General features: G+C 35.8%; 1 protein-coding gene across 1 annotated transcript in view; it reads left to right on the forward strand.

Annotated features, from left to right (window-relative positions):
* The first annotated feature begins 3,517 nt into the window (after positions 1–3,517).
* The window catches only part of LOC118181951 (sperm-specific sodium:proton exchanger-like), a 98,448-nt gene continuing 79,066 nt past the window's right edge, over positions 3,518–22,899 (forward strand). Inside the window, exons 1-3 of the mRNA XM_085813982.1 lie at positions 3,518–3,625; positions 8,292–8,453; positions 10,001–10,249. Of these exons, the coding sequence (XP_085670108.1) occupies positions 8,303–8,453; positions 10,001–10,249 (400 nt within the window). The 5' untranslated portion in view covers positions 3,518–3,625; positions 8,292–8,302. The remainder of the gene's footprint in view (positions 3,626–8,291; positions 8,454–10,000; positions 10,250–22,899) is intronic.

Below are 22,899 nucleotides of genomic sequence, written 5' to 3' on the forward strand. Positions count from 1 at the left end.
ATTACATTCATTTGCACTATCAGCAGAATTTCAGAGCTCTCTTTCTGTTCTTCTTGTGGTATATTTAGCTAATTATCCTCATGTGTTAAAGCTGCAATAAAAATTAAAGTTTCTTTTTCTTTTTAGTCCAAAGGGGCTATTTGGCCAGCATTATGCGCCGAGAAAGCTGATAGTATTTCCCCTTTTGTAATAATGTTGTAATGTTACTATTTAATTAACTAAGAAAGCTTATGTTAAGTACCAAAAAAATCCTAACGAAATAAACAAAAACGCCTGTACCCCTTTAATTCAGAGGCGCACTTATAGAGAGCCGTGATTCCCACTTTGTTTATTTCAATAAATCTATCAAAACCAGAAGCACAAAACAGAAACTAATGCCAGTACATGAAGGTCAAAATGCCATAAGAATTAGCCCATGTGAAAACAGTTAGCACTTAGCTCCATCTACTGGCTTTTAAAAATTCAAATAAATAATCGTTCCGTTTAAATGTCGCGTATACGCAACGCCGGGCTAGTAGGATTGGAATCGTTGCGTCATGTATACGCGACTCTGGTCCTGAACGGGCTAAATTCTAAAACGTTGTCATACCTAAATTTTTTTGCTCGATGTTTTTCTAAATTCTACATATTTTGCTACATAAGTGCGGCCGCACCACTTTCACCTGTTCCGGTTAGCGTAATGGCAGACCGCACATTGAGTTGAACAGTATAAGTGAATTTCGCTTACTGCGCTTGCTTGGTGGTGTACCTTTGGCGCGGGAAGAAATATTGGCGACTAAGTAACCCTACGCTAGCTTATTGGTGATCTCCTTGACTGTCGAGTGTGTTCGAGTGATCGTATGTGTGAATGAGTGTCTACTATAAATTAAGTATAAATCTTACTCTGAACTACTTAGTATACTTAAGCACTAATTTTTGCATTTTCTTAATTCATATATTTAATTAGCATTATTACAAAATTAAATAATGTCTGTAATAATTGTAATTGAAAAAATTGTATTTGAAATTTCTCCTCTTTCATAATAACCACAATTGCCTAGTGCATATTCATTAGCAAAGCATACAATTAAGTGCTTCACAGTATTATTAACATTTACTTACATCTCAGACATTTACTTGCATCTCAGACATTTACTTACATCTTAACATTCCACTTCCAGAAACAACGGTCAAAATTTTTCAGCTGCCATTCACTGTGCCAATGCCTAAAATTAAAATAATGATTCAAGTATTGAAAAACCTTAGATCATAACTTGGTCATACACACAAAATATAGTATTATTTTTATACCAATAAAATGATATGTTGTTCAGTGCTGACTGAATTATTTAACAACACGAGAGTGTCAATGGTTGTGAAATCACATCATAATAATAAGAAAATTTATAAAAAATGAAATAAGACGTTATTGTATTTAAATTTTACTAAGAATGATTATCTACTAACTGTAATTCATATATTCATCTCTGGTACACACTTTCCTCAAATTATCTTTGGCTACTATAGCCTGTATAGTCAGCGTGACAGATACAAGCAAATGATGATTTACAGTCATAATTGTTATCTTGCCTTCCTGCTACATGTGTGCAGTACATGTACATGTTTTCCTATAACTTTCATGATGGCATACAGACTTTTCACTGCAGAAATATACAATTTTATGAAGAACTAATTTGCAATAATATATAGCACGCATGAAAACAATCCAAGCATACTTTGTAATATTTAAGTGCAATGTTATGTAATCATTGACGAAAAATTACGTACATCAATATATACTTTATTGTTGACTTTAATATTACTTTAGGATTATTAAAAATTATCATCAACTCCTACATGCTGTACAATCATCTGCCTTTTAAAAATAGAACTTGTTACATTTAATATTTCATCAGGCTTTCCTATTGAATAGAATTCATTGCATTGCGAGTTCATTACATTATTTTATATCATATTAACTTCAACCAAAACATTTCAGCATATTTTGAGATAAAAGACCAAGTACTTTGCACCAATTTTAGCTGTGATAAAATTACGCTGTAAATACTAATAGTTTTCTTTTTGAAGTTTCTTGAAAATGATGTTTCTTTTCGAAAGAATTAGAACAGTAAGGAAACAAATCATTCCTTAAAACTTTTTTCTTAATGTTACATTATATAGAAATTTAGGAAATGTTAAAAAAAAGTTAATGAACTGTATGTGTGTTAAGAAAGATGTTACTGTGACATAATACATAAACATACTTATAAATAACATATCAAATTTACTGAAATGGGAAAATATATACATACCTGAAAGCAATCTTGCAATAGCATTTGGTTTTAAGCTCTTGCGCTATCCCAGTGGGCATTTGTATTTACGCTGACTTCCTTTAACCATTTTTTGCACTCTTCAATCGAATTTATACTTGATCGTATCATTCAGGTTTCCAGTTGTTGGAGCAGTACAGGAAAATATATATATATATATATCGTATTTTACACAGTAAAACATTATACATTTAGATTACACTGTAGGAAGATTTAAACGGTAAATTTGTTTACAATCAGATGGCGGTACATCTACCATATACCGTACTTATCTTCTTTTCAAATCGCGCCAACATAGTAATTACGCCAAATTTTTTTCTGAGCATGCGCAGTATGCGACATTCATTTAACACTGTTCAACTCAATGTGCGGTTTGCCATTACGCTTCCGCTTATGTTCGCATTTAACCTTTTTTAATTTTTCTAATTTTTCTTGCGAGCGCTATAATTTGCATAACATTATGATTTGAGTGAATATATGTGATATGAATCAAAGAGAAGATAGGACAATGGCTAAATTAAGCTTAACAGTTAGCAAAACTGAATATAATTGGCACCATATCATTTATAAAATATACATAGTTACTTTCCTATGCTTCTTAATTTTGTGCCGAATGTATTTTATGCTATCTTTATGAATATTTTGATTTTCCAATAGAGCAAATTCTACACTGGGATATTATTTTTACAATATTTTCACACCCAGCATATTCACGAAAGCTGTTTCACCATTTATTTGTCGTTAAAATTGCTTTTAAGCAAAATCAGAGTATTTTTAAGTGTCTCCGGTTTCGAAGGTGTAAAAAAATAATTGAAATTGTTGAAAATTTTTAGAGCTTTTTCAAGCGAACTATCATTTTTTTCCTGGGAAAAAAAAACCGCAGACCTTCAGACGAATATTATCAAATTTAGTGCTGCAGGCAATTAATTGATTGTTCAATCGAGAAATCGTTGTCTCCTAAATTAGAAATTAAATGATAGATATGGCTGTCATAAAACTGCCGAAATTATTGCATATATAAAGTCTTATATTATTGCATATCAAGTCTCGTGACAACCAACATAGTTATTATCATCGTTGCTAATTTAAAGCAGATGCGTTGCTTTAATTGTTGCCTTTTAAAACTGGTTAAAAATATAGCTGCATGACATCGATACGAATGTAGCAATTTAATCTTAATCCCGCATTTTCTTACAGAAGTGAAGCTCGTTATATACATTTTTCGAGAAGAAATCAAATGAATATTTTACCAGAATGAAGTTTTGCTAGTAAATATATGCAGAAGCGAAAAATATTATAAAGAATTACTAAATAAAGTAAGTATATTCCCCCGATTTTATTTTTAAGACTTATTAACTGTATAGGTTTTATTGTGATCAGGTATAAATTATATATTTCATTCTTCTTTGAAAATGGTTCTTTACAACTGAGATTTAAATCTTTGTTTATACGATGGAAATTTAAATTTATATTGCGTTATTATGCATTTGATTTATTGACATAGGAAATATAGCATAAAGAATTTTCAAGCTTATTAATTTTATTTAAAATATGTTATTTTGGTTAATCTTTAGCTGAGGGTATGAGTTTGGAGACAATTGTAAAGGCAATAATCAACTAAATATGGTACCTTATGGTCTTAAAACAGTCACCAATAATGTCCACCTATCATCAGTGTTTATCAAAGCCAGCTTTAAACCCTCAACTGTATAGTAACTCTAAAAGAACTTTCATATTAAGGCAGCCACTTCAGAAGCCATTGGCTACATCTGAAATTTGCGCATTGTAGACTATAGTATTTTGGCATTCCCTGTTCCGAGCACTTAAGCTCACTACCGGTCCACTCTCCCTTTGGACACGTCGTGGAGGTTCAACCTCCACTATTGCCCTCCAGGAGAGCAGCGCACCACCTGGAGATTGGCCCCAGGCAGCACCGGTCGTCTAATGCTCCTACCAATCGCTTGGGCGAGCCCGTCGCAGCGGGACATTACCCAGCGACCCCGAGGGTTACCCCCCGGGTTACTAGTACCACGCCGCGCTAGGACGTGCCAGACTCCGGGGCCGGCCAATAAGTGACATTTCCCAGAGCCTTCAGAACCACCAAGTTCATAAATTTTATACCCCCGTGGGCGAGACTGCCTAGGTACAGATCCTAGCCAGTAGCTTCGCAGAATTCTCTACGTCGACCCCCGGGGGGTATTGTAGACGACTGAACGGTAAAGAGTACTTAGGTGTTAGCGCAACCATCTTGGCGCAGTCTGGGAACTTTTACAAAAGAAAAAGGTGAATTTTCAGGCTACAACGGATTTTTTACCTAAAAAACTATTATAAGCATGGTTGCAAGAGTTTAGCGATTTCTGAAAATCTCGCGACTTCTACTAAGGTAGTTGCGATATTTTTTTGAGTAACTAATATTGTCATTTATCCTTCATTTTTTTTATCTTGTATTACATAGTTAGTGTCAAAGGTCTCCGTAATTTAACAAAACAATTTTTCTGATTTTTGAATATTTTCTAATTTAATTTTCCTCTGAATATATATTTAGCTTTTTTGAAACAAAAAGGTAGGATAGAAACAAATGCGGCTACGTCAAACATCCCGGAATAAATATGGAAAAGACCAATAAATAATTTCAATTTTAACCTAGATAGAAATTTTAAAAAAAAACTCGAAATTTAAAGAAAACGAAAAACAAATGATTTAATTTGTATTAAGCTTCATATATTCAATGCGCCATTTTCCGTTATTTAATGTTCTGACCATTATATAATAACTGTATATAAATTTGTAGAAAAAGTACAATAAAAGTAGAACAGGCCGATAGTACGTTACTTTACACATGAAAATGTTTGAATTACATAATATTTTGCATTATTCCTTCAAAAATATATTTCATGAATAAATTTCATCTCCAACTAAAGTGACGCTTACAATTAGTAACATCGAGTTAAAAAATAATGCTGCCAAAAAGCATGGTTTAGCAAATACACAGTCACTTTAAAGTCCTCTAAATTCATGTAAATTTTTGATATAGTTTGTAAATCATAGGTTGTGCTAACCTTTTTGCTTTTATAAAAAATATAGTTTGTTAAAACTGCATGAAAAATTTAAAATGCACTTTTTAACAAGAATTTAAATCTCTAGAACGAGTTAGTAATATAAATGATACATTTTCAGTTTATCATTTATATATCACGTTCCAGTTCTAACCCCCAATGATAAATTATCAGTTTGATCGTTGCTTAATGTTAGATGATCCTAGAACTAGTATTTTTTTTAATCCACCAGTCATCACCACACTAAAATAGTGGATGGCCGTTCTGTATTCGGTTCCCGGTGAATTCGCGAGTGACTACTGCTTGCATGTCATTTCACGTTTCTCATCATAACTAACATCAGTAGGAGCTAGTTTTAAAGACTTCCATGAATATATCCTCCTTCAGGTATCTATAGGTGCAGTGTTGTAATCAATAAACAAAGAAAACTGACCGGTTTCCGATTTCGACAAGTGGACTACATCCCGCCAGTTACAGCAAACTTGAATTTTTTATTTATTAACTTTTTCATTCATTGTGAGATTTTGATCGAGCTTAGAATTTTCTTTCTGAGGATAGAAAGAGGAATTCTCCATCCCCCCCCCCAACAGATCTAACAAGTATCCAGGGTTTGTCCTTTTGCACTCGGTTGTCTCCTCTGAGGTGACGTAGTAAGTGTAGCATACCGTTCGGAGGTAATTTCTCACCGTATATTAAAATGATTATGGAAGAAAATCATATGTCAACGCAACGTTTTGAACGTTTGCTTTTACTTGAAAGCTTTCCGTTGAAATGACATAAAAGAATTAAAACATAATTTATGTACCAAGATTTGATCTCAAAATATCTTTATCAAAAATTGAGAAATATAAAACACCAAGTACAGTTAAAATAATTAAAAAAGCAATTTTTAAAATTAAATTAGAGTTTCTGTGCAAAAACAAGCAATGCGGCAGCGGACAAGAAGGTAGATTTTTCGGTCCAAAAAAGTGAAAGTTTATTTTGGGTCCTACTCGATAAAAAGACTCTGAAGTTGTAGAAGCTGACTTAATTCATTATTCTGCTTAGTGTCAAATGTAAACGAGCATAGCTGCTACGGTAAAAAGGATAGGCTTAGCCGAACGTAAACAACATTTAAATTGTTGATAATTTTACAACCATTGCATGCAGTTTAACTAAAGGCATAAAAGCTTTAACCGGAAGATAACAACACATGTATAAAATATATTTATTTATACTCTTTGGTACTATAAAGTACTATATAACTTGGAAAAACAGAGTTATAGCCTAAAGTAAAGTCAAAGAGGTTAGAAGTCAAAGACTGCAGCCTAAAATAAATAGACCTTGAAAAGCTGAACGAAGTTCTTGTTGAAAAGCTGAAACTGCATAGGTCAACCATCTCAGCAAAGTTTTGCATATTTTGATAAATTTTATTTTGGGATTGCGTAATTCGTAATCTGCATTTCAGCGAATAATTGCCTTCGAGTTGTTAATAGGTCACCCTCAGTAGGCTCCGACTGCAAAGGGTGAAAGAATACAACACGTAATACTGAACTTAAATTTAATTTGGCAACCATGGGATGTTAATAAATACTTTGGTTTTTCTTCTGTTACTAAAGTGTGTTAGTTCATTTCAAATGAAACACTGTTTTGTAAATTAACAAATCCCGAACTAATCCCAGTACGTTTTACAATATATCTAAGTCATTAACTTCGTGGCCGCTGCCTGAAACGATTATGTCACGCTTCGCATGAAAAATGCTATGATTATGGATTATCTTAATGTTTATCGATTCTTTTTTTCTTTTTCGGAATAACTGGCTGCTTAACAAAAACTGATACTGACAATCAAGAAACTAAATTTCTGGAAAAGGATTCTGCATTTTTAATTTCTTACTTTTTACTTCCTTGTACGAAGTAAAAAGGAAGTATTGTAATAGCGAAAATTTTCAGGCATCATATTTCATCGAAAATATCCATTTTGACCGCTATCGAATGCAATTTAATGATGTTTCTGAGTGATATCTGTACGTAAGGAGCGAATAAAGGACGCTTTTCCTCCAAAAAAATTATAAAACTGCGTTAAAATGAATTCTGAAGAGAATATTTCGTGGCGTCTGCACATACGTATCTCGCATAACTCAAAAACGAGTAGCCTCAGAACGTTGAAATTTTTATAACATGTAGATGTGCACGTCGTATTTTGGTTGCAATCGGCCGCACCAAACGTATATAAATGTATGTACATATATATATATATATATCCGCTCTGTTAATAGGCTCAGTTTCTTTACTCTTATATGTTTGTAACAGTAGAATTATGAACAGTTTAAAAGTTGTTTAAGTGGTACTAACCCTAACGAAGCTGCCATTTATTTACTTTTGAAACACTTAGTAAACCAGTGAATTAAGTCAGTTTGTGCACCAATTTCAGTGTCTTTTTGTCGAGTGGGACGAAAACTAAACTTTCAGTTTTATGCACCGAAAAATCTGTCTTCCTGCCCGTCAGCTGAATTGCTTGTTTTTGCGTGGAAACTCTAATTTTAATTGTAAATCTTTTTTTTTTTTACCTGCATTTGGTGTTTTAGGTTTTTCTGTACTTTACAATTTTTTAATGAAGATGTTTTGAGATTTTATGTATGCGCGAAGTGAGAACTGAATTAATTGAATGTGAAACATATCTCTATGAAATTCAAGGAAATAATAATAAATGAAATACAGCAAAAATGTGTATAGTTTAATATTCCGTACATGGAAGTCATGTGGTGTTCACAACAGATTTTTTAATAAAGCAATAAAACATTTTTGAAAGAGCAATTAAATACTATACCAAACACAATGTTGTTGCTTTAGCTAATTTTTAAGTTACCTTCTAATAGTTTATTCCAGAACACATTTTCCTTGCTAATTTTAAAATTAAACCTAAATACAAATTAATATTTTCCAGAAAAGGAGGAAATGAATCCAGCTAGTCTAAATAAAACCACAGAATTCTGGATTTCAAAAGTATTAGAGAACAAGACAAAGAATGAGACGGAAATTTACGAAGAGAATACTCATGCATTTATGAATTCCGTGGAATTAGTCTGCGTTATTCTGCTTGCCGGAGGTTAGTGATAATTGATTCATGTTAAATTTCTTCTCTTTCATATAATTTCCATACTGCAGCTTCAATTAAGAAAAAAATTATGGTACTTTTCTGTTTCGCCGGCGCAAATCTCGCCAAGCAGACTTTATTGGCGACAACATACATTATACACACAAAAAATATTAAAAAAATGTTAGTCCTAAGATTTTTTTTTTTTTGAAGGTATAAACATTTTAATATCGCTTAAAATTTTATAAAAAGCCAATAAATAAAGACAATAAATTTATAAAAAGACATTAATTTAAGAATTTACTATGCTTTCATGGTTCAACATCCTGTTTCGCCGGTTCATATCACGTGACCCCAAGCGATCTCATCTCATGTATACTACTCTACAAAAGTATAATGCTCTCAGTAATTATCTACATTAATTTCAAGTTAAATCTTAATTTGGAACACAAGTTTAAATGCAAGAAATACTTCAATTCGTACGAATAGCTTACTCAGAAATTATGTAAAACTGCAGTGCTTTACTTCGCTAATGCATTCTCATTAGAATTGATGAATTTAACCCTTGACTTTACCTTTTCTATATTTTCGGCTTCGGGTAAGCGCTGTGATTGCATCCTAATTGATTTAATTTCCGAAAATGGCTTTAGACATAAAACTGAACTATCTGAATGAGGCGTAAAAGGTTACCAGCGAGAATATTCCGTTTGGCATCGGTTGTACCATTATTGGCGACTTTATCGCTTGCGCTGGCAAAACGGAAAAGTACCAAAATTATTTTTGTAAGTTTTTGATAACTATTGATAGCAGTGCAAACAGGATCAGGATTTCTTAACAAATAGTATGTATTTTTCTAATCTCATATTTTTAGAAACTTCAGCAAATAATTTTTCCTTTTTTCCCAGAATGTTCCATTTCTCTTTTCAACAAACATAGCAGAAACCCTTGTTTTTATCAATAACAATTCTTTTTGAAGCCTGAATAGCGAACGCATCCCCGGCATTACCCATAGCAGCCTCTTTGCCAGCATTTAGCCTTCTCATTGCCTTTAACACATAACACAAATATGGGTGCTAGAAAAATGATAACAGTTATCAGGAAAGAAATGGTAGGCAGCTATCTATCTAATGGTAATTTTCCCTTATGAACTTGCCACACATTTTGGTTGTCCTTTTTAATTGCGAACAATTTCTAGCTATGAGAATTGTGTATAGATGCACATATACACGTATAACTATAACCCAAAAGGCACTATCATTCTGTCTCGAGTGCGTTTGGCTTCTCTTTCTCAGGCGCCAAAAAGGCATGGCAGGTGCATAAGGGAAAGGTACCCATCTAATTCACCATATTTCTCAACGTTGCTTCCATTTTTTAAGAGTTTTCGTAATAATTTTATGTATTTTCTGATATTTAAAATAAATGTTTATGTATGAAAATGGGTTTGTTTTCTTGACACCCACACTATTGTATACTAATAATTTTTTGGCTCATTTGAGATACTTAGTTTAACAAGACTATCACAGATGCATTTTCTGCTCTAATACCTATGTTTCTTGCAGTGCTTCTTCGAGAGACGATGAAGAAATTTCATTTTCCTTATACTATTCTTCTGTTTGTATTTGGTTGCGTATTGGGCATTTTCGACCTCAAATTCCCAGCTTTCCATAGCTACACGACGATTGCCAAAACAGGAATCTTGATGAACTTATTACTACCAGCTATAATTTACCAGTCTGCATATGGAGTAGAACCGCATATGTTCTACATGGCTCTTACTCAAATCCTGATTTTGGCTGTACCAGGGCTCGGTAAGTATTAAATGTATGTTTTGAATGTATAAAGTCTGTGTCTCTTTTGTAAACATAAACGTTTAAAGGTCTTTGAAGAATTAATTATCTTAAGTCCTTCTGAAACTAAACACAGATCAGAAGAAGGATGTTTAAGACCCTTTATTCAATCATAAAATTAGCACATGCCCCAACTTGGGTTACAAGAAGCCAACACTTATGGCTTTAACAGAAATACGTAATAAATACAAATTTATGTGTAGGTTAGCCTAACGGCTCACAGAATACTTTAACGCGCAGGAAGAGCTTTGGTTTGTAGTAAACCAGCTAGACAAAGCCAAATGGCTAGAACATTCAACGCCGCTAACGTAAGTCTCTAATAATCACAGCACAACGTGGCCTGGAATAAGCAGACACGCTCTAAAACTAACTCCAACTTCCACTGTATGCCGAGATTAGCATGAAGTTCATGCTATGTTCCGGCTGTCAGAACTACCGTATGCCATAGAAGGGTGCTTCAAGTAGAATGAGTGCAGTACAGTAAGTCCAGGATCGAAGATGTCTAAAACTAACTTTCGAAGCTCTTGCTTAAATAGCACTTCATTCTACCTTAATCTGAATAAACTCTCACTGTCTCATTTGCATTCTGTGAGTGTGAAAAGTGAGGGTGAAAAGAGAGTACTAGGAAAATGCTAAATTAAAATTACTATTAGTTAAAAATAAATAGATAAACCTCACAAATGTTTCTAGTCAATAAGAGCTTGTTCATATCTGGACAAATAAAAAAATTTATACCTAGTATTTGTAACCATCAGTTCTAAGTTATTGTAATAAAATTATTTTAAATAACTAATTTAAAATTTAAATGAGAGTATAAGTGATACACATAATTCAACAGATTAAGGGCACTGGCAGTCAAGGACTCTGTCACCATAATTATTCTATTGCGATTATGGAATAATCTAATAGAATCTAATTCAAGGACACATAAGCAATAAAAACTAATAAATACATCTGAAATGTTATAAACTGACTACCAATAAGTATTTGGACACCTCTGATAGAAAAGAAAAACTAACTTTATTCAAAATCAATAGTTGGTAGAGCCTCCACGAGAGGTAATTACAGCGTGGACCCTCCGGGGCATGCTTTCCACAAGTCTTTGTATGACAGCTAGTGGTATTTTCTTCCACTCGGCTTGGAGAAGACATAGAAGTTCCTTCACCGATTTTGCACGGGTAGTGCACCCCTGAATTCGGCGATGCAACTCGTCCCAGAGGTTCTCGATAGGGTCCATTCGATGAACTCCATTGGCACCATACCAAGTCTTGGTTAACGTCGAAACATGGCAACTGGCATTGTCGTCCTGAAAGTAACAGGGGTCCAACCTGTAAAACTGCCACAACGTAGGAAGCACATTGTCATCCAAAATAGTGCAGTAGGCATCGGAGTTGAGCTTACCATGAATGGGGACCAAGGGTCCCAGCCCATACCAGGAGAAACACCCCCAGACCATAATTCCACCTCCGCCGAACTTGACTGTTGGCACAATGCATTCTGGCAAGAGACGTTCTCCAGGTAGATGCCAGACCCAGACCCTGCCATCCGAACGGTAAAGGGTGAACCTTGATTCGTCACTCCAAAGAACCCGTTTCCACTGATCTACGGTCCAATTTCGATGGGCTTCGCACCACATTAACCGAGCAGCGCAGTTGGACTTTGTGATCAAAGGCTTATGGGCAGCAGCACGACCATGAAACAAACCCAAGCAGATGTGCTTCCTTACGGATGGTATTTATTGAAACAATACTTCCGGATGCCTGTTGAAACTCCTCGCGGATGAGAGCCATCGGTTGGGTGCGGTTCTTCCGAATTTCTCTGGACAGCACTCGTCGGTCTCTATCTCCCAGTTTCGTTGGTCTGCCGACTCGGGGCACATTCCGACAATAACCGCTCACCTTCCACTTCTTAATCACATAGGCCACTGTCGATTTTGGGTACTTCAGATGGCTAGATATGTCCCTTAAGGATCGGCCACATTTGTGATACCCGATAATTATACCTTTCTCGAAATCAGAGAGCTCCGAACTGAGAGGTATCTTGCATGCGACTAAAGCCGATGCTGTTTCCTACACGATATAGACCGGCGGAATCCGTGACGTACCTGAGGACCGCAGATATCGTCATTTGCATAGGTGTCCAAATACTTATTGGTAGTCAGTGTATATTAATCCAGGCAAATTTATTCGCTTGACCATTTTCAAGAAATACGGCTTTTTTATAGTGTATTTTATATATGTTAATTCAATTGGCTTTTGGACTTCTTCATCGCTTTATGCCATTCTAAATGCCTTTACATGCAAATAACCGCGAAATGTTATTTCCATTCAAAATGAAAGATCACCAAAAGCTATTCTGAATTTTCCTAGATTGCTGACAGTTGCGAGATTATGCTTTTTAATTAGTGTTGTGGGCAACTGAATATGTAAGCAAATACTTAATTATGCGTATTAATAAATGAAACAAATAAGTATAATAACAATTTGATTAATTTTTAATAATGAAATACTTAAATTCTAATATACCAATGTATTCAGTGCAGCCTCATTAATCCTGCTTATTCCACGGCAGTTACAGTTTAGATATTGTTACGAGAGGAAGAAAGCAGCGTCTTAGCAAGAGCACAGGTAGAAGCAAAATGCCTTATATTCAGTATGAAATCTTAATTCAGAATGAGTTGGTTTCGATTTCAATGCATTTAAATGGATAATTAATAAAGCTGTAAAATTGTTATTAGTTTCAGTTACGTCATCAACGTTATATGGAAGTAATACGATATGGATTAGTCTCGATATGACACAGTTCAGAAAACGTTATTTCTACTTTTAGAATAGCAAAGTGAAATACCTAAAATTAAAATTAAGAGGCTATTGCTAATTTAAATTATAATTCGCATTGACATACTTTATATCTGACACATATACATTGAAAGAAAAATTAAAATTATATAGCTATTTTTAATATTCCTAATTTTAACTCAAGCTTTGCCAAATCAAGTTACATTTTTAGTCTTCCAATTTTATGAATTTTTTTTTTCAGTCTTAGGAAGTAGAATAGAATTTATTTGTAGGTTTCTACGGCTTTATATATATATATATATATATATATATGTCTATGTGTTTATATATATTTGTAATAATAAAATTCCATAGTCAAGAATACACTTAAAATTCTAACTGTATGTTCTTTTCATTTTTAATGGCGACGTTCTGTTATTTGAAAGTACGTGGAATTAAATTCACAGCCCTGTAGTCAAGTTGTTTTTCATGCTTTTTCTACACGTACAGTTATAGAATGTTCTCGAGATATTTCAAGCGAACTGGATTGGCTGACTAGGCTGACGTCATTTCATGGAAGCTCCGCCTTTCCAGAGGCTATAAAAAGACTCGCAAAAGGAATATCGGGGCTTTTTCTTAAATGTCACGAAGCAGTAAACTTCATACAAAAAGTTATTAGTAATTCTTTTATTTACTCCGGATATCTGATTTTCGTAACTGCTATTTTCTCCTGAATAATAAATAATGGATCCTGTTTTTTAAACTTATCGTCTGATTATTTAAGCTGCGACTACATTTATGATTCTTCAGCATTCTATTTATTCCGGACAAAAGCTGGTACATCACATATATATATATGTCTATGACTATATGTTTCTCTCTTTATATATATATATATCTGTGTGTGTAATAAAAGCAAGATTTAGAAGTACTGATGTAAAACCACTGAGACGTAGAAGCCTAGCAATGTTGTTTGGTGTAGATACGTGATGTTTAGAGCGTCGATCCATTTTGAAGTAAAAGAAGTCGAGCCGGATTAAATTCCACATTTACGTGAATTCATATTTGTGGCCACAGTTCACTTTGTACTCTAGTTGAACCTATTCAAGAGCATTTACATTTTTTTTATTATTGCGACAGGAATCGAGCACAAAGAAACAGCGACCAGGCAGTACAGAAGTTCAAGCTGAAAGTTCGCATGTATCCAATATAGCAGTCTGTTAAGAGAAAGGTTTTGGTTTAAGGCGTCAGGTCTCAGAGTTTAGGTTCCCAATTAACTGTATACGAGCCAGTTTCCCTTAAAAAGTCCTCCACGAAGACATCCCCCCTTAAGGCAGATAGCCCTCGAATGCTTTGTCGTAACCTAATAAACAAAACCAAACCCAATTAACTACGTTATCAGTGTTACGCAAGACATGCAAGATGGATATGTGGCGTTCCGACAGATACTTCAACTTCTATTCATGAGATGGCGCCACGTGTAAAATCCAGTTCTTAATTGGAGCAGCAAAGCGACATCTTTACTCACTCAGACTTCTCGTCACACAACTGTACGCGAAGGTAGCATGCACTGTGTTCCGAGCTCTGTGTTGATCTCTGCAATGTAATTTAAATTGTAATTTAGTATTTAATATATGTTTTTGTTATAGGAGATTGTCTACTCTTATTTTCTTTAATTATATCATGCATTAAGCACGCACGACCACCAAAAGTGGTGACCTTTTGACTGAGCACGCTACTGAGAATGGATTTTCAACGACCCTAAGCCACGTGCATCCAAGGCATTCTGAAGAACTGACTAAAAATAACAACGAATATGGACATTAAACGTATGCTACAACGTACCCCTTCAATTATTTCTAGAAGTATTGATATATATTGCTTGTGTTTTTTTCAAAGTCGTGCATATCATCGCAAGGAGCTTCAGCAAATCATCAATGTGATCTGTTCCGTTCCGCTGACTTCGCCAGTCGTGCAATAATTCTTCGATCATTCAACGACAAATGTGCTACAACAGTGATTTTCGCTAAATGTGCCACATCAGTAACTTTTGTGCAACGTGCTACGGCAAAATTCTTTTCTCAGTGTTCGAAAGTAGTGAATTTTTTCCCATGTGCTACAGGAGTGATTTCATTTTTCCTTCGAAAGTGCCTTTCATTGTGAAGTGGTGATATTGTGCGTGCGCAATACAAAATGAACGCATCATTTTTTTTTCTCAAATAAGGGTTTCTTTTCAAATGCATTTCGGTAAAATATTATTTGTGTGTGTAATTGCTGACCCTGTATTATTTGTGTGTGTATCGTTACGTAAATTTTTTCTGCATGGTTAAAATATTTATTGTTATCATGGTAAAATATCAATAGTGTATCTTCATGCTACAATATTTGTGCTGATAAGTGTTTATTAATTAAAGTGAAAATTATCTATCAGTATGCCCGACGATATTCCACCAGAGCCACAAATCACACGCGTTGCGGTGAAGCCACCGCCTTTCTGGAAAAATAATCCTTCATTGTGGTTCGCTCAGATCGAAGCACAATTTTCTATCGCTCGCATTAGTGAGGATTCTACAAAATTCAACCATGTAGTTGCAGCAATTGAGTCTGATATTCTGAATTCAGTGCATGACTTAATTCTCAAACCACCTGATTGTGATAAATACTCCAAACTGAAACAGCGGCTCATTGAAATCTATTCAGAAAGTGAATCTTCAAAAATACGTACTTTACTACAAGGACTTGAACTTGGAGATCAGCGACCTTCATACTTGCTGTCACGAATGCGTGATCTGGCAGGAAGCCATTTTAGTGACGACTTGTTGAAGTCACTATGGCTTTCGCGTCTCCCTAATAACATACAAATAATTCTTGCTGCTTCCAATGAAGATCTAACCCGTTTAGCAGCAATGGCTGACAAAATTAATGAACTTGTTACTCCAGCTTATGTCAGTGCTGCTAATGCTGCACCTTCCAGTTCATCCCTCGAACAACAAGTGGCTGAATTGACCAAAAAAGTATCTGAACTCTCTACAAGTCTTCATGCTTCACGGAGATATAATCGATCAAATCAGGGCCCACGTAATAAATTTCGTGCTCGAAGCAGGAATCGATCTCGTCACAATACTCGAACGCAGTACAAAGTTCCCACAAGTGGCATATGTTTTTATCATATGAATTTTGGAGATCAAGTTCGCAAGTGTGCCCCTCCATGCACTTTTGAACAAGCGGGAAACTAAATGGGCGGTCTTCTGCTGGCCAACAGAATGTCCGCCACATCGACAGAATAGTACTGGCTGATCGTTCAACTCAGTTATGTTTTCTAGTAGATACTGGAGCTGACATATCAGTGCTCCCGAGAACTAAAACAAATGCTCACCAACTAAATAAACTTGTACTGTATGCAGCCAATGGTACCCAAAGTGCAACCTACGGCACCAAACTATTGACACTTGATTTAAACTTGCGCCGGACTTTCAACTGGCCTTTTATTATTGCGGATTTAACTCAAGCAATTATTGGTGTCGACGTCTTGACACATTTCCACCTTCTAGTGGATGTCAAGAATAATTGCTTAATTGATGCTACAACTCAGCTGACATCACAGGGCCAATCTTCTCACATATCGAACGTACCTACCAACATAAGTGTTTTATCGGGCAGCACACGGTTTCATCGGTTATTAGCAGAATTCCCTGACATTTTAAACCCATCCAAATCAGGGCAGCATACTCATCAGCCAGAAGTGTATCATCACATTGAAACACATGGCCCACCTGTATTTTCCAAGCCTCGTCGTCTTTCTCCAGAGATGTTAAAAGCTGCTCGCAAAGAATTTGAATTCATGCTAGCACACGGAACCATTCGCCCATCTAAAAGTCCATGGGCCAGTCCACTTCACATGGTTAAAAAGTCTAATGGTGACTGGCGGCCTTGTGGAGATTATCGTCGACTTAATGCCGTCACAGTCCCTGACAGATATCCAGTCCCACATATCCAAGACTGTACCCATCTTTTTCATGGAACAAACATATTTTCTACCCTCGATCTTGCCAGAGCATATCATCAGATCCCAGTGCATGCTGAAGATGTGCCCAAGACCGCAGTGACTACACCATTTGGTCTCTTTGAGTACTTATATATGCCATTTGGCCTTCGCAATACTGGCCAAACATTTCAGCGTTTCATACACCAAGTACTGTCTGGCCTCGATTTCTGCATTCCATATTTTGATGATATCCTGGTTGCATCTACAGATGCGGAAGAACATTTTCAACATCTGCGTCAGATTTTCACTCGCCTTAAAGATCATGGATTAAAACTAAATCCATCCAAATGTGTACTTGGTCAACCCTCAGTTTCCTTTCTTGGATGTCTTATCACCCAGAATGGAGTCAAACCTTTACCGGAAAGAGTCAAAGCAATTAACGACCTACCTCAGCCCAAAACCATCTCTGAACTGAAGCGTTTTCTAGCAATGTTAAATTTCTACCGACGCTTTCTGCCAAATGCCGCAAAAACACAAGCCAGCCTACATGAGTTTCTGAAGAATAGCAAAAAAAAACGATCAACGAGCTGTCCCTTGGACTGAATTTGCATCTGCAGCATTCGTGCAATGCAAACACGATCTGGCAAATGCAGCCACACTTTCTTATCACTCACCTAGTGATCAGCTCTCTATAATGGTAGATGCATCTGACACGGCCATAGGAGCAGTGCTTCAAGCCCATACCACTAAAGGACTTTCCCCAATGGCATTCTTCTCCAGAAAACTTACTACTGCAGAAAGGAAATACAACACATATGACAGGGAGCTACTTGCTGTGTACTGTGCTGTTAAATACTTCCGGCACAACTTGGAAGGACACGACTTCATCATTTTCACCGATCATCGACCATTAACCTTCGCTTTTAGAAAAAACTCTGACTCATGTTCTCCTCGTCAGCTTCGACATCTGGATTTCATCGCCCAGTTTAGTACAGATATCAGATATGTCTCTGGTACGGATAATTGTGTCGCTGATGCCTTGTCTCGGGTAAACAATATCAACCTCACTACCCCAGATTTCTCTGAAATTGCAAAAGCTCAATTGCATGATGAGGAACTCAAGAACCTAATCTCAAATCCACAAACCTCCCTTCAGTTACAACCGCTGCACATTGATCCAACGCTTAAAATTTACTGTGACATAATGAACAATAGAATACGTCCCTATATTCCTGTCAATTTTAGACGTGAAGTGTTTAATGCCTTGCACAATTTGGCACATCCTGGAATCCGTGCCACCAAAAAGCTGATCGCAGACAGATTTGTCTGGCCAGCGATGAATCAAGACATCACAGAATGGACTCGTTCATGTATTAGATGTCAACGGTGTAAAGTATCCCGTCACACTCACAGTCCCATTCAACAATTTAACCTTCCAGCAAGACGCTTTGATCATGTACACTTAGACTTGGTTGGCCCATTGCCTCCTTCAAATGGTTACACTTACCTCCTCACTTGTATTGATCGGTACACAAGATGGCCTGAAGCCATTCCTATTGAAAATATATCCGCTGAAACTGTAGCTCGAGCATTCATCTCCCAGTGGCTTTCAAGATTTGGCATGCCTACCACCATCACTACTGACCAAGGCCGACAATTTCAATGTCACTTGTTCGCATCCCTCACCTCTCTTCTTGGCATTCGCCATATTCGCACAACACCATACCATCCATCTGGAAATGGGATGGTGGAACGCTTTCACCGATCTCTCAAACAAGGTCTGAAGTGCCACAGTAGCACACACTGGACAGAGGCCTTACCCCTAGTCTTGCTTGGTCTTCGCACAGCATTCAAAGAATACATTGGTAGCACTTGTGCTGAAATGTTATATGGTGCAACCCTCCGTCTGCCAGGTGAATTCTTTCACCCAGAATCTACTCCAGTTATCGACCCTCCAACATTCCTTCAACGTTTACGTGAGACCATGAGCAATATCTCGCCAAACCCAGCATCTTCGCATAACCAGCCAAGCTATTTTGTACATCCTGCGCTTGAGACATCTTCGCACGTATTCGTGCGCAACGATGCAATTAAGCCAACTTTAACACCTTCATATGATGGTCCATTCAAAGTTGTCAAACGAACACCGAAACATTTCACCATCATCTGCAATGGCAAACAATCAGTGATTGGAATCGATCGTCTCAAACCAGCATTTCTAATGCAAGATCCAACAACTTCCTCATCAACATCACTCCCGGAAGAAAGCTTACATCCCGTTAAAGAGCAACCTAAAACTACCAGATCTGGAAGAAAGGTTAAATTTAACCCAAAGTACTTATAACGTACCGATGGTACTTGGGGGGGGGAGTACTGTGGCGTTCCGACAGATACTTCAACTTCTATTCATGAGATGGCGCCACGTGTAAAATCCAGTTCTTAATTGGAGCAGCAAAGCGACATCTTTACTCACTCAGACTTCTCGTCACACAACTGTACGCGAAGGTAGCATGCACTGTGTTCCGAGCTCTGTGTTGATCTCTGCAATGTAATTTAAATTGTAATTTAGTATTTAATATATGTTTTTGTTATAGGAGATTGTCTACTCTTATTTTCTTTAATTATATCATGCATTAAGCACGCACGACCACCAAAGATATTAATCTGGAAATGACGCAGTCCAGAAATGCTGTTAGTGTTTTTAGAATAAAGAGACAAAATACCCAAATTAAAAATGAGGAATTAAACGCCTATTGCTAAAATAAATTATAAAGCTGATTTACGTAATTTTTGTCTTACATATCCCTCCCTTCAAAAAGCAAAAGGCTTGGCGACAGAAAAGCTTTTTAGAGGAAAGCATTAAACAGTAGCGAAACATAGGAAATACAATTTCAAAATAATAATAATAATAATAAAATTTTGATCTAAATGTTTTAAGATAACAAAATCGTGTAGACTATATTTTTAAGAATGTATGCAAAATAAAAATGCTACTGAAATTTTGAAGGTCTACAAGTTGGTTCTGTAAACATACTGTAAAATATGTCCTAATTTTTTCAAGAAATAACCGTAAAAGTTCGCAGTTCTTGGAATATTTGCTTGAGTATCATAGTCATATTTTGCAGTCCTTGGCTTAAAAATATTCCGTAAAAATTGTTGTTGTAAAAAAAAAAAAAAAAAAAAAAAAAACCACTTTCTTTTACAGATTCATGAAATTTGAATTAAAATTAATTATTTAACACTTACATAAATCCACATTTTCTTAAATGTAAAGCAACATAAAAGGGAATTTAGAACTTAATACATGGTAAGTAACAACATTCAATAAAAGTAAACTTTGATAAAAATGGGCAAATCCTCTATAATGCAAATTAGCGTAACAACTTGTTGATGGTTGTGGAATGCTTAAATACAATTGCACATAGAAGTCTTTGTTCCTTAATAAAGGTAACTGGCCTCTAGTATTGTATAATTATCGAAGTTTGTATTTATAATTTATGGCCCTTTAAATCTTCAAATTATAGTTAATTGAAATAAATAATATATACAAAAACTGAAATTTAAAGCATGTAACTTATATGTTCAAGTTAGATCTTTTAACTTTTGTAAAATAAAGTTCTGCATTGCCCTACAGTAATAAATGGGACGTCATGTAATTTTTTAATATAAAATAAGAAAATAAACAAATCTCATAATTTTACATGCTTATGGAAGGTTTTTAAAACATTTCAAATATAAAATGTTTATAAATACATCTATAAATTACATTAAAAATCACAAGCAATTTCAAAATACTATAATGTAATTAATTCATCAAGACGTTTATAGTTCACTCATTCTTTACAAAACCTGGAAACCTGAAGACCCAACAGCTTTCTCTAAATACACTGGTTATCATAAATTAAGAAAAATCACAAAAATAGCGATAACCCCCTCAAAAATAAGCCAAGCCGTGTAAAATTTGAATATGTTGCCAAGTAAGAGTAGCTGAGTAAAACTCCAATATGCAAATTAGTGGCGCTGCACTCGGAATACGTCATCTGCGAGGAGCATAAAAGTCCATGTTTGAGAGCAAGCCCACATATTTCACTGTGATAATGACATCAGAAATCTGAGATAGCCAATTCGTAACAATGATCTCCAGGCATCATTTGCCTGCAGAACTACGACAAAAAGCCATTGGGAGACTAGAGGCAGGACAAAGTCAAACAGAAGTAGCAGATGGCTAAATGTGAGTCCTTCTGTGGTTCATAGACTTTGCAGGGAATTTCAAATTACAGATTCGGCACGTAGGAGGTTCAGCCAAAGACAGCCAACTGCTACGAAGAGCGCCGATGACCGATATTTCACATTATGTGCACTCAGGAATAGAACCGCTACTCTGACTCTTCTTAGATCCTCCCTTGCTCCAGCCACCGGAAGGTTGGTGTCAACGTCAACTGTGAGTAGAAGGCTTCACGAAGGTGGTCTGCATGCGAGGCGAACAACCATTTGCGTGCTGCTCAAGTCACACCATAGGAGGGACCGTTTGCAGTGGACACGACAGCATGTCCACTGGACGCCTGAGCAATGGAGGGCTATTCTCTTTACGGATGAGTCCAGGTTTAGTCTAGAAAGCGATAGTAGGCGTTATTTGATATGGAGAGAACCTGGAACCCGTTATCATTCGTCAAACATCCGTGAAAGAGATGCATACCGAAAAGGCAATGTCTGTGTTTGGGGTGGCATCTCTTTGGATGCACGCACAGACCTACATGTTTTTCCAAGGGTAACCATGAATGCTCATGTTTATAGAGATGACATCCTTGATGCTTATGTGCGCCCATATGCAGGGGCAATAGGTGATGCTTTCCTGTTACAGGACGACAATGCAAGACCACACAGGGCTCGCATCGTATATGATTATCTTCAACAGGAAACAATTATGCGCATGGAGTGGCCAGCTCGATCCCCGGACTTGAATTCTATAAAGCACGTTTGCGATGCTTTAGGGAGACATCTAGCTGCTCTCAATCCACCCCCTTAGACCCTTGCCGCGCTTGCAACTGCTTTGCAAGAGCGATGGCTCTCGCTTCCTGTGGAACTGATAGACCGCATAATTGAAAGCATCACACAGCGCTGAATGCGCTGTATTGCTTCTAGAGGCGATCATATTCCATATTGAAGGTACTTTTACTATAGCAAACTGACATCTTTGATTCGTTCATTTTATACATATGCTAATTTCTATACTACCATAATTGTCTGGTAATTTCTTTTTATGCTGTTTGATACCTTACTATGTGTTGTATATTGTGGGTAAGTTTCATAAAATTTTACATGTAATTTTTTCAGTAATCGTGAATTTTGTGATTTTTCCTTAATTTATGATAATCAGTGTACTAACATATCCATCATACTAGCATATCCAACTGAGCGAACTGGTGTATTTGTTATGCACCAGTAGCCAAAAGAATGCTAAATTGGCAGTTACTGTATAAAAGGTCTCCGTTCCTTGGATAGAGGTAACTGGCCTTTTTGAACTGTTCTATCATTTTATTACTAAAATCAATTAACTACACTCCATTATATTGAAAAATAATAATTATTATACACGAAAAAATAAAAGTGGAAATCTTCAAAGTTTATATCACTTCATTCTTAAAATAATTAGAAAATTCTTAGAATTCAAATTTTTAAACAAAAATTTCTTTGTTAAAATAATAAAACAAATTCACGATATTAATTCAAAAAGCATTTAAACAATACACAGAAATATATTAATCATGTTAATAACCCTCCATACATAATATCTTTGCAAATCTTTCAAATTCGTTACCTATCTTATAACAAAATTATGAAAAATTAAA

The sequence above is a fragment of the Stegodyphus dumicola genome, chromosome 1, assembly GCF_044657685.1.
Source record: "Stegodyphus dumicola isolate Sdum_Otavi_A_Nest chromosome 1, ASM4465768v1".
Classification (NCBI taxonomy): Eukaryota; Metazoa; Arthropoda; class Arachnida; order Araneae; family Eresidae; genus Stegodyphus; species Stegodyphus dumicola.